This window comes from Ornithodoros turicata, chromosome 1 (assembly GCF_037126465.1).
Source record: "Ornithodoros turicata isolate Travis chromosome 1, ASM3712646v1, whole genome shotgun sequence".
Taxonomy (NCBI): domain Eukaryota; kingdom Metazoa; phylum Arthropoda; class Arachnida; order Ixodida; family Argasidae; genus Ornithodoros; species Ornithodoros turicata.
This window is the reverse complement of record NC_088201.1, coordinates 138350656-138367818: the sequence shown is the minus strand read 5'-3', so window position 1 is coordinate 138367818 and position 17163 is coordinate 138350656. Positions and strand designations below refer to the sequence as shown.

Sequence of the window (17163 nt, the reverse complement as noted above, 5' to 3'; positions counted from 1 at the left end):
CTCAGATTTTACCGCAATGCTTAGCGGCAGCTTGCGCGCTCCATGGGCGATCGTGTCGGGTGGGCGGCCCAACGGGCTCGTAATCGTCAAAAATATGCCCATCCGTACAGCGTACTCGCAAAATACAAGCGGCGCCATAATTCTACGTAAGATTTACACCTTGTTCGGACCCTTTTTTGCAATTGACAAATTCCGAATTGAGTTCCTCTGAAAGTTACCACGCCGCAGAGGTACCGAGTTAAGTTACAAGTTACCAAAAAAAGGAACTTAGTTAGAGTAACAAGTGTAGCGTATGCAGCGCACCAACTGGCAGTGTACTTTTGTTCTGAACAGATGCGCTTTCTGCCAGGTCTTCCTCCACTGGACAGTCAAGTAAGCGCTGAAGCACCTCTTCAGCTGCATGGCTCGTTGGTGGACTTCTTCTGTCGGATACAGCACCACTTGCGGGACAGAGATGTCCTGGAAGTGCCTGCTGTCCGGATTTCTGAGCGCCTGGCACTGACGGCGGACGAGGCTAGTGCCCGCCTTCGTAACCTGCGTCTTCCCTTCCGAAGTCGCATGTTTAACGACCTCCCCGGTCCGTCACGTGACTTTATGTGGCAAGCCTGGTGGGATGCCCTGCCTACCCTCGGGCGCCTCTCTCGGATGGGTGTAACAAGAAACTCCTCTTGTTGCTTCTGTAATGAAGAAGAAACCTTACACCACATATTTTACGAATGCCGTGTTTCAAGATGTTTCTGGTCGCGAACTGCGCGTTGTTTCTCGTTGCGGTGCCCATTAGAGTGGGGTGCCCTCCGTGTCGCACCGCGATCGGTAACGCATCGGCTATGCCGCTTGGTTACTTTTTTAGGGTTTCATGTTCTCTGGAGGACCCGTAACAGGGCGGTGGTGAGACGTGCGAGGTTCCTTCCGGTCCTGGCAGCAGTAGCATCCCTTCGTTGCGAGGTGCGAAGCTTTTTGACCCGTGAGTTGCACCACTTGAGCCTCTCTGCTTTCTCATTGACGTGGCTAGCCACGAACGTCTTCACCGTGAAAAATTCCTGAATATTTTTCACGCACTGTTGAATCGTCTTACCAGTCACCTCCATACAGTGTTAAAACATCAAATGAAAGCTGGTCTTATCTTTCCTTCTTATTCCTCTCTCTTCACTAACTTAGCAGTGTATAGGTTTTCTTCCTCATAGTTTCAGTGGTTCATTGCATGTGATGTAATGTAATGTAATGTATGTAATTTAATGTAATGTTCTTCACTGGTTCATTGTATGCACTGTTCTTCGCTGTCTTTTTTTATCTACCACTGTTTATTCATTGCATGTTATTAACAGCTTACTCTGTGTATACTGTTGTTATTCATTCTATGTTATCAACTGGTTTCTCTATATATACCACTGTCATTATTAACCGGCTTCACTTTTTTGATTTCACCCCAGAGCTTCAATGTATATACCACTGTTATTTAGTGCTTGCACTGTACATATCAGGTTATATTAGAATACTATATATATATATTATAGATATATATTTAAAGATTCAAGATTCCTTTTTAGTGCAATTTACGATTACAAAGTACAAGAGGACCGTGAGGGCGAACCCTGTAAAACGGTCCTTATACGCACGTGCATAATTTGACACAAATGACTTGCGGGAAGCAGAGAAAACAAAATGCATACATAACCTATTAGATAACATACCTCGAAGGAAAAGAAAAAAAAAAGAAAAGACACAGAAACTGCAAAAGAGGTAACGGATATATATATAACTGATGCATGATTATACATTATTAAACACAAGGATCAACATAACTGCCTCGAAAATAGGCTCGGCAAGACTGTTTAAACGCTGCATACTTATCGATGGGTCGTATGGCAATAGGAAGCTCGTTCCACAGACGAGTGCCAAAAGCAGAAACAGAGAAGAATCCAAGGTTAGTGCGGAAGGTGGGGCTGCAGAGAGAAAGTTGTAGACTCCTAAGGGAGTAAGATGTGTGAGGAATGTGCAGCTGCAGTTCGAATCGGTCGGCTGTCCCATAGAAAAAAGTAGAATATAGTAGAATATAGTAGAAGGTATCAGGTTTATATAGTAGAAGTTTTTTTTTTTCTTGGCTTTTTCAACTCTTTTTAAAGCAAGGATTCCAAAGATTCGAGATTCGTAAGATTCGTGAATTCGCAGAACCTTCCTTGGATTCGGATTCGCAAAATTCTGGACTCGTCCCATCTCTACTAAGAACAATAGTATATGCTCTTCACTCCTTCTATGAGCTTTTTTCATTTCTTCATGCAATTTTCTTTATGTCGAATGTTCTTAGACACCATACTGAGTTCCTGTGCTCCACAGGAGAACAGTTACTTTTAGCCAGCCTCACCCCCATGCGTTTTATGCCCAGGCAGGAAATGCATAAACAAGGGAGCCGGTGAATACGAGAATTATGAATGTCAGAAAAATATTTCAGCGGAATTCCACGCGGCTTTCACGCGAGGCGGCGTCAAAGTCTGCCGGAGGGCCAAAAAGTAGGGTGCGTTTAATGGCTTCTCCGCAGGGAACGGCTCAAGCTATTTGATATTTGTCACTTCCAGACTGATCAGGAAGCACTGACCCTAACTTCTAAGTGAAAAAATTCGGATGACAACGTGTATTTAAGGCGCGCCACAGGCTATAACTGAAGCACGCACAAGTATGAAATTTGGTGTCCTGATAGATGTGGACATGGTTAACATGTAGAAAAAAAATTCATTCGTTCAGTTACAGGAGAAGGCTGCGAAATATGGCGTGCAATATGCAAATTTTCGAAAATTGCCAATATTGGAAGGAATGAAGATGCCATTGTGATACCGACATGCTGTCAACGCTAAAATGAAGCTCAGCCTGTCTACTTCAAAATATAAAAAAATCTCCAGGTTACTTCTTTTTATTTTTTCGTAACAATTTTTTAAATCTCTGTCCCAGATGTAAGCGGGCGCACGCTCCGCGCGCCCACCCTCTTCAGCTTCTAGTACTTCGAGCGCTACCGGCGCTTGCTTATTTCTTTTCTTTTTTTTTTGTCCGAGACGTGCAGATTTTGAGATTGTCTGAACGTGTGGGCAGAAATTTTTAACGCGACTCGGAAATTGTCTTTCTGTAATAGAGCTGGGAAGGGGTAATTCAATTAGGCGCTTTGCTGGTGACGTTTCCGGCGTATGTCTCTGTGGGTGTTCCGATACAATGCAGGGAGTAGTACAAATTATCGTGGCTACATCAGTATATACACTCAGTTGATTATTGGCTGCCATGTTTCCGCTTGACGCCGCCACAGGTGGCTTGTGGCTATAGGTTAGGCACTGCGGTAGGGTCATTATATGTGAAAGGAAACAAGCTTCGCTGCAGGTCAGTCGCCACTGTCTTCGTCCATGGAGCCAGCCTCAGTAACTCGGCTGACATAAACGGCATTGACTTCAATTCGTCGAAATTTCTATGTGCATGTGCCCCGTCCGGCGCACTGTGTTGTGAAAGTGGCCATGGAGCATCCATCTACGTCAGTGAATGTGAGTGACAGTCCAATTTGTTCATTTGGTCTCAATGGATGCAGCGATGAGTGCACTTCCCCTCCAACAAAGTTCACTGAACTAAGTGAAGAGGAGCAGTACCTTAATTCTACCCGAGGAAAGCGCGCCTCTTCCTTAATCAGTGCCCTCTGCAAGGACCACCATGTGTTCTTCGTCCGAAGGTACAGGCAGAGGAAGGGAGTGCGCGGAACTAATATAATATCGTCAGCTCTAGCAAAGAACACAGCAAGGCTTGGGCTAGTTCTTGGGGTCAGATTGTGCCCCAAATCTTACATGCTGTGCATGAAGTACCAGTCTGATACTTCTAGTGAGAGTGTCCAGCCCAGGTCGTGACCTGGCGATCGCAGATCAGGACACACTGCAGTCGTTCAACGAGTCACTGGAACTTCTTGGTGAAACTCCGTTGAGACGGAAAAGAGCTCTACCCCAGAGACAGAAGTATGCATATGAGAAGCTCAGTAGGATAGAGTGGAAAGCCAGGAAAGCTCTGGAAACTGCAGCATCCATTTCAGGGGAGTCATGTCCTATCACTGCGGAAGATTATGAATCCCTGCCTCCGGAGAGAAAGAAATGTACGGCTGAACAGAGCCAATCAAAGAAGGTCATGATGCTAACGTTGTCCCCATCGTCGTGGTCGAGGCAACAAACAATGCAGTTGTTTGGAGCTTCGGAACGTCTTGTTCGCCGAGCACCAGAAATTAAAAACGCGATGGGCGTCCTGAACGAGCCATCTTCAGCGAGAGGAAGGGCTCAGTTGTCCCTTGTGACCAAGAAATCAATTGAGAAGTTTTGCCAAGATGACTTCATATCCCACTGCACGCCAGGACAAAAGGATGTCCTCAAGGGTCATCAGAAGAGGCTTGTGCTTAGGGGCTTGAAGGAAGCCTTCCTCATATGGAAGGCAAGCAACCCAACTCTAGAAGCTGGATTTTCTACATTTGCATCCTTGAGGCCCCTGTGGTGCGTGCTCGCTGGAGACCCAGGAACGCATTCTATCTGTGTGTGCTCTTATCATCAAAATGTGAAGATGATGCTTCATGCTGCGGGAATCCAGGAAAATCAGCCTTTGCGGCTGATGGTCTGTACCATCGACAAGGAAGAGTGCATGCTAGGACGATGCACCCAGTCCCCGGAGTTGGAACCTCTACGCGCCAAACTCACTGATAAGCTAGGCCATGCTGATGAGTTTCAGGACACCATCACATTTCAGCCGTGGGTACCTGGGGATAGAGCATCACTTCAAACAGTGCTTCTTCCCATAGAGGAATTTTGCGAGAAGCTGATTCTTGAACTGAACTTCCTTGCGACAGCTCAAGGCTGACTTTCCCGTCAGTGAAGCGATTGTTCAACTGGATTATTCAGAAAACTACTGCTTTGTGGCACAAAATCACCACAGTCGATCTACTGGAATACTTCCCAGGCAACTGTGCATCCCATAGTGGTGTATTTCCGCTACCAATCTGACCCAATCCTGCAGCATTTGTCTTACGTAATTATTTCCGAATCCCTGACTCACGACAACGCTTCGGTACACTTCTACCAAAAGAAGTTCCTCCAGCATTTCCTACCCGCTCACTCACACATAAAAAGTTGCACTATTTCTCGGACGGCGCTGCTTCTCAATATAAGAACAAAAATAATTTTCTGAACCTCTGTTTCATGAAGAGGATTTTGGAATATCGGCAACATGGAACATTTTTTTGGTACGTCCCACGGGAAAGGTGCATGCGATGGGATTGGTGGAACTGTTAAGCGGCTGGCGGCATAGGCGGGCCTGCAGAGGCCTTTTGATCGTCAGATATTAAATCCGCGGGATTTATTCCTTTGGGCTGAAGAAAGCCTTCAAAACATATTGCCCATACGGGTGTCCTTTGGAGATGTATCGGCGGAACAGGCTGCTTTGCAGGATCGCTATGAAATGGCTCGAGCCATTCCTGGAACACAAGAACTTCATTACTTTGAAGCCGCCTCAACTAACACAGTGAAGGTACGTGTGATATCAGCATCCACCGAAGAAAAACTTCACACTTCACTACGCCAAGTACAAGCGAGCGTAGCTTAGCATGTCAGGAAAGACTATATCACACCTGCTGGTTGACCATTAACTGTGTATATGCAAATGTCAATGTTTTCTGTGTATTTTGTGTGTGACATAACACTCTGTGTGCTCTGTGTCCCATATTATATCGGGATTACTTTGAATCTGTCACAGTTTGCGTGCTTATTCTGAGAGAGAGAGAGAGGCAGCGCAAAAACGTACCTGATTTTATTACCTTTTTGCTGCTTTATTGCTGGGAGGCAATTTCCCTGTCGCGTTAAGAATTTCTACCCACATGCTCAAACAATATCAAAATCAGCGGGTCTCGGACAAATAAACAAGCGCCGGTAGCGCTTACAAGCTGAAGAGGGTGGGCGCGCGGAGCGTGCGCCCGCTTGCATCATGGACAGAGATTTGAAAAATTATTGCCAAAAAGTAAGAAAAAGTACCCTGGAGATGTTTTTATAGTTTGAAGTGGACAGGCTGAGCTTCATTTTAGCATTGACGGCATGTCGGTATCACGGTGGCAACTTCACCTTTTATTCCTTCCAATATTGGCAATTTTCGAAAATTTGCATATTACACGCCATGTTTCGCAGCCTTCTCCTTTAAGTGAAGGAATGAACTTTTTTATACATATTAACCATGTCCACATCTATCACCAAATTCGATACTCGGGCGTGCTTTGAGTGAACGGTGGGGGGGGGATATGTTTAGTGATAACAAAGAAGAGGAACGTGAGTGAACGGGGAAAAAATGCCAAACATGCGACAAAAACGCAACAGTTATAGCCTGTGGCGCGCCTTAAATACACGTTTTCATCCGAATTTTTTCACTTAGAACTAAGGGGAAGTGCTTCCTGATCAGTCTGCAGGTGACACATCTCAAATAGCTTGAGCCGTTCCCTGCGGACAAGCCATTAAACGCACCCTACTTTTTGGGCCTCCCGCAGACTTTGGCCACGCCTCGCGTGAAAGCCGCGTGGAATTCCGCTGAAATATTTTTCTGACATTCATAATTCAATGATACGAAGTAGTGAAAAAACAAAACAAAAAGAAATTGTCAAACTCCGTGGGGGTCGGGCCACGATTTTGAGACGGTTCCTGTGGAATGACCCAGTTGCTGCCATGTGGTATTGTGCACAATTTCATCTATGCGATATTAGAAATAAACTGCGCACTTCATTTCTAGGCCCTGTGCGGCCACTTGGCTCAAAATCGAGCACTGAAGAACAGCTCTGCAAGGAAAGATGCAGCAGAGCTTATCGCTTTGCGATCCAATAAGAAACTTGTCAAAAAGAAAATAGAAGAGAAAACTCGAAAGCTGGTTCTACTCCAATATCTCAGTAATGTCGCAAAGAGGCTGAAATCAGCAACAAAAAATGACCATCACAGTTTCTTGGTGTGTGTGTGAGGGGAGGGGGAGGGATCTATTTATTTTTACAGGTAAGTTTGTTAGTCTTATCAAGCAAACATATGGTAAGCTCATTCTAGCTATGAAGTAACTATTAAAGATACTTTGAGTTATGTATACGTATTTGTGATGAAATAAATTATTAATATGATTACTAACATTAAGGTAAAACTGAGTTGAAAGGATACCTCCGGGACCTGTACTATAGGTGAGCAATACTTTATTTTCCATGTGTGAATAATGTGCGATTTCGCTGCTGACGTCAGGCCCTGCGACACAAGCCCTCGGGCTTAGGCGGGCCTTCATGACTTCGCTCTATGTGTGTGTTTTGAATAAAAATTCCATTCCATTTCATTCCATTATTATTATTATTATTATTATTAATATTATTATTACGTCTGTAGGATATCGGGCTTTGGATGAGTAAGCAGCCTGTAGATCCCAGGGCAGACTTGTACGTATTTGGAGTATTGCATTTAAAATACTGTATTTTAAATACAGTTTGCAGTATTTTGATACTCTACTGAATACTTTTTTATTTGTGTATTTGTACTCTATTTAAAATACATTTTATGGTATTTTCTACTCAATACTCTAATTACATACTTTGGATCTCCCTCTCAAACATTCTGTGTCTCGTTTTTCCATTATCTTGCTTGTTCAGTGCAAATTTCCTGAGTCCCCCGGACTTGACTCGAATAGTGACTCTAAACCCAGACATTGACCCTTCTTGGAAGTCTCCATTTAGAGATCTTGCCCTCTGTGTACTAATGCTCGGCTAGTGAGGGTTCTATTATGTGTGCCCTGACGCGGTGACGTCGAATTCTGACCTCGCCGAGCAGGGACCTGCTAGAAGTTTGCTTTGTTCTGGGTCACATGTACTTGTAGTGGAGTCATGTGGTATCTCTTTGTCATCATTTTGGGACTTATGTTTAGATGGCTCCTATCACACGGCGGCGGCTAGCGTAGTGCGCAGGGTTTAGGTGATTCATGTGACATAGCGGCGACTTGCCGCATTGACCAGTCGGTGACTTTTGCGTTCAAGGATAAATAGTATCTTAATTGTATTTCAAATACTTTTGAAGTATTTTGTACTCTATCTTAATTACTTTAATTTTCATGTATTTATACTCTATCTTAATTACATTCTAACGTTAGTATTTATCTTATCTTAAATACATTTCTGAGTATCTTGTACATGTCCGTCCCAGGGGTATCCGTGCAAGATCCAGTATATAACACAGTTCGAGTACTGATTGAACTTCAGTGCCCTTATGAAAATGGCCTATAGACTGAGTACGTAGCACCTATATATTCCTATATCATTCTATATGCTTGCTATGCCTAGGGCCAAAAATGTATAAACTGTATACAGAAGTCTATACACATGTTGAATACAAAGTTGTATATAGAAAAGCACGGCTAAAATTGTATAAAAATTGTACACAGAAGTCTATGCACGTGTTGAATACAAAGTTTCATATAGAAAAACACGGCTAAAAATGTATAAAAATTGTGTACAGAAATCTATATATATGTTGAATACAAAGTTGTACATAGAATGTATAAGATAGTATAAGATATAGGCAAAAGATTGCACGGAGACATGTCTTTTTCACACTCCCCATGTCTCGTCTGAACGACACATTTTCAATATTGGTAGAATGCGCTAATCAGTCACAAGCACAACATTCTCACATGGGCAAGGAACACTAGGGCAACTGAAACAATACACAAAAAATGCGAGTAGTTTGACAATGTCGTCCTCACGTGCCTTCTGAATCATTTGTGTGTCTCATAACATGTGTACTCGTGTGCTTGTTCGGCAGTTTGTGTGCCCGCTGAATATGTGTGCCTTTGTTGGAGCGCACTACATTGCACTGCCGGTGAGGAGTGACATGGCACCGCGTATTCTTCCGCAGAGCTCTCCTTGCTTTCACGCCCGTTGTCTGCGTTGCACCCATCGCTGGGCGGACTCACTCATGAGGGCCCTCGTGAGTGCCCCTCACCCTCACCTCACGCCTTTGAGGTGAGGGTGAGTGAGGGCAAGCCGGCGATCAGGCCATCCGTGAGTGCACTCATGAGGTTCTTACCCTCATAAGATCTCCTGTGAGTGCACTGATGAGGTCTTACCCTCACGAAGTCTCCTGTGAGTGCACTTATGAGGTTTGGCCCCTCATGAGACCTCCTGTGAGTGCACTCATGAGGCCTGAGGGGCGCCAGGTCTGTGTGAGTGAAGTCACTGGTGAGGCCTGAGGGGTGTGAGGTCAGTATGAGTGCATTCAGAAATGAGGTTAAATGACGGTTACGAGACGTGGGCAAATTATGAAGGCACTAGTGATATGGTTCCAGAGATCCAGCTACCGGGAGACTGCACTTTAAAGGGCTGGTGTTCCCGTTTTTAACAATTTGGTCTACGTCGCGCTGGGAACACAGCCAAGCGCCCTGAGCTGACTGATTACTTGGAGATATGGTTAAATCAACCCACCTACACGCAGTGTGCACTTTAAAGGGCTGGTGTGCCCGTTTTTAGCAGTTTCGTATATGTCGCGCTGAGAACAGAGCAAAGCGTCTTGACTGACTGATTACTTGGTGACATGGTTCCAGCCACCCAACTACCAGCAGGGTGCACTTTAAAGGGCTGGTGTGCCCCTTTTTAGCAATTTCGTCTACGTCGCGCTGGGAACACAGCCACGAGTCCTGAGTTGACTGATTACTTGGTGATATGGTTCCAGCGACCCGACTACAGGCAGGGTGCACTTTAAAGGGCTGGTGTGCACGTTTTTACCAATTTCGTCTATGTCGCGCTGGGAACACAGCAAAGCCTCCTGAGCTGATTGATTACTTGGTGATATGGTTCCATCGACGCACCTACACGCAGTGTGCACTTTAAAGGGCTGGTGTGCTCGTTTTTACCAGTTTCGTATATGTCGCGCTGAGAACAGAGCAAAGCGTCTTGATTGACTGATTACTTGGTGATATGGTTCCAGCGATCCAACTACCTGCAGGGTGCACTTTAACGGTCTGGTGTGCACGTTTTTACCAATTTCGTCTATGTTGCGCTGGGAACACAGCAAAGCGTCCTGAGCTGACTGATTACTTGGCGATATGGTTCCAGCGACCCAACTACAGGCAGAGTGCACTTTAAAGGGCTGGTGTGCCCGTTTTTACCAAATTTGTCTATGTTGCGCTGGGAACACAGCAAAGCGTCCTCAGCTGACTGATTACTTGGTGATATGGTTCCAGTGACCGAACTACCGGCAGGGTGCACTTTAAAGGGCTGGTGTGCCCGTTTTTAGCAATTTCGTCTACGTCGCGCTGGGAACACAGCCAAGTGTCCTGGGCTTTGTTGTGTTCCCAGCGCGACATAGACGAAATTGCTAAAAACTGGCGCACCTGCCCTTTAAAGCGCACGCTCTCGGTAGTTTGGTCGCTGGAACCATATCACCAAGTAATCAGTCAGCTCACGACGCTTCGCTGTGTTCCCAGCGCGACGTAGACGAAATTGCTAAAAACGGGCACACGAGCCCTTTAAAGTACACCCCGCCGGTAGTTCGGTCACTGGAACCATATCACCAAGTAATCAGTCAGCTCAGGACGCTTTGCTGTGTTCCCAGCGCAACATAGACGAAATTGAAAAAAACGGGCACACCAGCCCCTCAAAGTGCACCCTGCCTGTAGTTGGATCGCTGGAACCATATCACCAAGTAATCAGTCAGCTCACGACGCTTCGCTGTGTTCCCAGCGCGACGTAGACGAAATTGCTAAAAACGGGCACACGAGCCCTTTAAAGTACACCCCGCCGGTAGTTCGGTCACTGGAACCATATCACCAAGTAATCAGTCAGCTCAGGACGCTTTGCTGTGTTCCCAGCGCAACATAGACGAAATTGGTAAAAACGTGCACACCAGCCCTTTAAAGTGCGCCCTGCCGGTAGTTGGGTCGCTAGAACCATATCGCCAAGTAAATCAGTCAGCTCAGGAGGTTTTGCTGTGTTCCCAGCGCGACATAAACTAAATTTGTAAAAACGTGCACACCAGCCCTTTAAAGTGCACCCTGCCTGTAGTTGGGTTGCTGGAACCATATCGCCAAGTAATCAGTCAGCTAAGGACGCTTTGCTGTGTTCCCAGCGTGACATAGACTGAATTTGTAAAAACGTGCACACCAGCCCTTTAAAGTGCACCCTGCCTGTAGTTGGATTGCTGGAACCATATCGCCAAGTAACCAGTCAGCTCAGGACGCTTTGCTGTGTTCCCAGCGCAACATAGACGAAATTGGTAAAAACGTGCACACCAGCCCTTAAAGTGCACCCTGCCTGTAGTTGGGTCGCTGGAACCATATCGTCAAGTAATCAGTCAGCTCAGGACGCTTCGCTGTGTTCCCAGCGCGACGTAGACGAAATTGCTAAAAACGAACACACCAGCCCTTTAAAGTGCACCCTGCCGGTAGTTCGGTCACTGGAACCATATCACCAAGTAATCAGTCAGCTCAGGACGCTTTGCTGTGTTCCCAGCGCGACATAGACTAAATTTGTAAAAACGTGTCTTTTTCGCCGTGCACGCCGTGCACACGCCGTACAAAAAAGCACGGTTGTCATCCTTGTCAACGGAGAGGTGCAACTTGCACCTCGCCGTTGACAAGGATGACAACCGTGCTTTTCACTGGGTTTAATGTTTGATTAAATACAAGAAAGGTAGGTCAATCTAGCTGTGATGCATCCTACGACGACGCCGTTTTACTTGTATTTGAGCATGAAGTACGTTCATTTGCAGACATCCGTGGACGCATTGCAAATGGCGGCAGACCAGGATCGGATACATGGGTGAAGGGACGGCGTACATAACAAGTGAATCTAATTGTATCCTTTCGTTCCAGATGACTGTAGGACTGTATCAGTTGCAAGGACGTTAGCTGCAAAATGGTGTACCGTACAAGCTTTGTGTGATACAAGCTTTGTACAATGTGAGGCGACTGCGAGCTGGTATTAACTTCGGTTTCTTTGCAGATAGTTCTCCGTCTCAACGGTCACTGATGTGTGCAAAATTGCAACTGCTTCTCACATCGAAGCGTGTCTGGTATCACTTCCTTGGACAATCGTTCGACGGCCATTTCGTCTGAGGAACTGTCGTGTTCGTCACTATAAGGATGGTCTTGATCGAACTTTGCGGTGACTGCCTGTTTGAAATTTCGGGGACTGCCTGGTTAATTGGATGAGTTGTGTGTCCGTGCAACGTGTTCCATATGTTCCATATGTGTGCGTCGGCGTTAAGTGAACCGTGTATGATTTCTATTCAGCAAATAATGATGTACTGGATGCCAGTTGAAAGGTATGTGCACGCTAATGAAATTTAGTGTTACGTGTTCTATGGCTGTGGTGCATTTTCTTTGTTTTATTTTATTATCATATTATTATTATTTTGTTTTTGTGTAAGGCGACTGCCTGTGGGGGAACTCGATGGGCACAGCTCATATGAATCACTAATTAGATACACATAAGCACAAAGACATAAAAAGAGACATGTACTATCAATAGATAATCTTAACGTCAGAGTTCAATACACTTCGTATAGAGAACTGTGTGTACATTTGTATAAGGGTAAGTGTATACAATTAGTCCAAAATAGCTATAAGAAATGCATAAGTCTATACACCAATGAGTATACAAATACTATACCTGATTTGAATAGAATTCTATAAAATTTCCATAAGCCATTTTCATAAGGGTGGGATGTCGGCAGGACGTCGCCTGGAGATATGCGAGTGTTTCGACGGCAAAATTTTTCTTGTGCTCAGAGCAAGCAAAAACGTCTGTGAACGTTAAGTAGATATGGGGGACCAAGTAAAATCGTTCGTAGTTCCATGCATCTACGTAACGGTATCTCTATACAGCGCTCGTCTTCAAGTACTGATCCCTGTACGCGCGGCTTTTAGCAACAATAAAAAAAAAGAAAAAAAAGTGCAAACAGCAACGGGTGCGAAATGCATTTCCTACGTAGCACGGAGGAAATTCAGTAAAATAAAAAAAAAATATTGCAATGAACGAAACGCGGGGATTCGAGCCCGGGCATTATCTCGGTGAACGTCGAAGCGTTACCGGAGACGCCAGCTAAACACTAGTTGCATCCGCGTAACCCGGCATAAGCTCGTTCCGAGGCCGCGTTGGTTGATTAAGAACTTTATACGCCCTGGGCAAAAAATTGACGCTACGTTGGGTGGCGTTCTTTGTCTCAGTTTGAAGTAGAATCTTTCATCTTCACGTCCCATGGTGGACATTTATTGGGGAGCTTAGAGTTTCGTAGATATTTGCAAGCAAAGACGTTACTGCGTAGAAGAAAGGCGAATAGGCTAAGTTGGTCGGGCAAAAAATTCTGTGGTTCTGGAGGCGCGATTTTGGTATCAAAATGTCGTAGGGCGTCTGATTCGTTCATCCAGACAAGGACATTTTCTGGTAGCACTGGGTTTATTGAGATGCAAGCGAAAAACATGGTGCAACACATAGCATCTATGGGATCTGCTGGTACAGCCGACTTTAGGGAGGATGCCCCGCGATTCTCGGAATGGTGGCGCAGTTTTGCGAGCTCTTCATCAGCGACTTGAGCAGAAGCAATTGCAGAGTGGGACACAGAGTTGGTAATGGGTGATAAAGACGCGACGCGACGCAAAACGACAGGACCGTTTTCTGTGCCTTTGACGTGCTCGACGCCGGTGCACATCTCGGCGAGGAAAGACAGGTTCCGGATTTCGCGAGGGGAGTAGCGGCTGCTGGCAATCTTGTTATTCTTGATATATGCGGAAGACTGTGAACCGCGGCACTGGGTAATTTACACTGACTCCAAAGCAGCTCTCATATGCATTAAAAACATAGGCATCCGCCGCTCCCTTTCCTCAGTGGTGATAGATATCCTGTGCGCCCTGAAGTCTCTACAAGATCGCTCCCACTCCGTTGCCTTTCAGTGGGTTCCAGGGCATTGCGGAATAACTGGGAACCACGAGGCCGACGCTGCCGCTGCCGCTGCACGTGAACAACGGCCTTCTATGCCCATTATAATCTCGAGAGGAGACAGAAGATCCCTCCTCAGGCATTTGTCCGATTCCGGGTCTACCCTACAGTGGCAACACAACATTCCAACTAGGTCCTCTTTGGGAAGTGTGGACCCAACGCTGTCATACCGGATGCCTGCAAAGCTTCCTCGCCCTCTGAAGTCGCTCATCCACAGGCTACGTCTGAATGTGGCCTTCACTCCGTTCTATCGCTGCCAGCTAGGCTGTGAGGCTAGCCTTATGTGCAACGAGTGTGGCGTACTTGCCAAGGTACAGGGCTGGGCAGTATTACAAATACATTGTATTATAATACTGTTACTGTAATACTTTAGAGTATTTGTATTACGTATTATAATACCCATCTGATAAGTGTATTTGTATTACGTATTATAATCCAAAAAAAATCGAGTATTACTTGCATTGTATTACTGCAAAACTCGTATTACTTATGACATGTCCTAGTTCTGCCAACAAAGGGACGATTACAGGAGCTGGCTGACTCAAATTTCTGAGGAACTTCTCCACTCTGGGTGAACAACCCGGAGTCCTTAAGGGGTCATATCACAGAATGGAGCCAGGGTCGGTGCGTCAGAAAGTAAGGCAGAAAAAAAAGGGGATTATAGACACACACACACCTGCGTCCCGCGAGAGAATGCCCTGAGAGCTGTGCACTGTGCCGTACGAAGTTGGAAGTCCCCAAGTACCTCGATGACAAGCGTGTAGACTTGTCCATGTTGGACAAGTCTACACGCTTGTCCAACATCATCCCATCAGTTAAGAGTGTTTTCTTAAAGTTCAACACTAATTTATGTTCGTCCGTGCCGGTTGAACGATCGTTTTCGTTTGTGAACCTGCTACTCAGACCAAACAGATGATCGTTAGAAGATGGCGTATTTGAAAAGATGTTTCTGCTTAAGTGCAATTAACTGAAATAAACATGCGTTGAGCGGACTGGTGCCTTCAGAAATATGTCTGGGATTCCTTTTCTAATAACTGTCTGCCACAGCACAAAAGTATTACTAGTACTATTACTTGAGTAATACAGGGAAGTAATAGTATTATGTATTATAATACCTGAAAATAAAATGTATTATGTATTAGTATTATAATACTATTTTTTAGCAAGTATTATGTATTTGTACTATAATACAAATTCTGAGTATTCCTGCCCAGCCCTGCCAAGGTAGAACAAATACTCCTCCGCTGCAGGACCTATATCAACGAGAGGCGTACACCGCAGTCAGAGCTTGCCACCCTTGGCTGTCGCCCCTTCAACTTGTCGACCATCCTCGGCCCTTGGGACACCGCGGCCCATTCCAGTGCGGCCTTACGTCATGTGGTTGGCTTTTTTGAGGCGCCAGGCCTATATGACTCATTATGACCCCAGCAGCGCTCTCGGGCATTCCCATCATCACGATCACGTTCAGCATCGCCACCGCCGCTCCGATCATTCCCGTCATCTCTCATCGTCATCACTCATCATTGTCACCACTCATATTAGACCCCCTAGCTATGGGGTAGCGTTCCACTCCTAGAGTGGAAAAACTCCCCACATCATCATCAGAATATATATGTTTTTGTTGTTGTTGTTGGCAGACCGAAAAACATGGACGAGGGCCTTGTGGTCAGGTCAGGATCGTGAACGCTCAACCCTCGAGGAAATGGGAACAGTGACGTACAGCAAGGAATACCGACAGGGGCTCTCGGTCGAACGTGCTAAATTTCTTCTCTGCCGTCTTCAAGCCCATGGAGAAGGAACCAATCGGACACCCGTAGTCACTGATCTTCTGCTGGAGGGCGGCGCCGACAAAAATACCGGAAGCGTCCACCATAAGCGCCGTCGGGGCGTCGTGCTTCGGGTGGCGCAAGAGAGTGGCGCGGCGAGATCGACTTTGATCTTGAAGAAAGAGGAGACGGCGTTGGATTCCCAAGGCAGCTCACGAGCAGTTGATCGAGACACAGAGAGGAGTGCCTCCAGAGGGCGCAAGGTGGCGGTGCAATGGGGAATAAAACGGCGTTAGAAATTAATGAGACCGAGGAAACGGCAGAGTTGCTGTAAGGAATGTGGCCGTGCAAAGTTGATTTTATTTGGTCATACGTTAAAGACCCAAAGGGTACTACATAACGGAGGAGGGAACGGCACCACAGGTGCGCAAGTAAAGAAAAGGAGCAGGCAGAACGTGACATGAATTGTAATGGTCAACACACAAAGATTATAAGAATATTAACTTGGTAACAGTGATGCAAGATAACACTTGCGCTTTCGTTCTCTGTGGTACACTGAGGAAATTCACTGAGGAAAAAATGATGGCTTCAATCTTGCCCTCGAGGGGGTGATCCAGACCGGAGTGACATTGTGACCGAGGAACCCTGTGGAGGTCACGCCGAATACGCACTTTGAACATTGATGACGATGTCATGCGCAGAAAGGGGATGAAAACCTGACGTAGGCGTTGGATGTGTTCTTGTGGAGAAGATCTTGCCACGAGCAGATCATACATGTAGGCAAATATGAAAGGTCACAAAAAATGTGACTCAGAAAAGAGACGGGAGCTCCAAGGAAACGTGCTTATTCGACCAGAGCCGATAAGCCAACTGCTGATCCTAACCTAACTCGTTTTGGCAGCATACAAGCTCGCGTAGCGCGCCGGGATGACCAAGGTCAGGAAACAACAACTTTATTTTAGGATAATGGGTGGGGAGTTTCATCGCCGGGGGCGATACTCTACCCCATTGCTGGAGGTGAAGCAGGGAATGAAGGAATGGGTCCCGTTACAATGAGGATCGAAGTCCTGTGGCGTCCAAAAAGGCAAAGAGAGCCTTGAGGACAGAGCGTTGGTGAGCTGGATGCGGCCAGGGGCCAAGCAATTTGGTGATGGAGAGGGTACAGGAGTCCATCTCGTTGAGGGAGGCGGAGAGTGCGGAGCGGGAAGGGTGGTAGTGTGTGCAATCGAGAAGAATGTGCTCGAGATCTTCAACAGCACCGCAGTGACTGCAATGGGGATAGGGAGTCACACGTCGGGAGCCAAGGTCGAGAGTCACACGTATTCTAAGCGTCTTTCCGAACTACAATGAAAGGAAGAACTCACTGAAGAGGTAGCCAGCTGTAGGATTCGAACCCACATCTTCTGG

General features: G+C 46.0%; 1 protein-coding gene across 1 annotated transcript in view; it reads left to right on the top strand.

Moving 5' to 3' along the window:
• Positions 1–5457: 5457 nt before the first annotated feature.
• LOC135385848 (uncharacterized) overlaps positions 5458–17163 on the top strand; it is a 34024-nt gene continuing 22318 nt past the window's right edge. The window contains exon 1 of the mRNA XM_064615418.1: positions 5458–5526. Coding sequence (XP_064471488.1) covers positions 5458–5526 — 69 coding nt within the window. The remainder of the gene's footprint in view (positions 5527–17163) is intronic.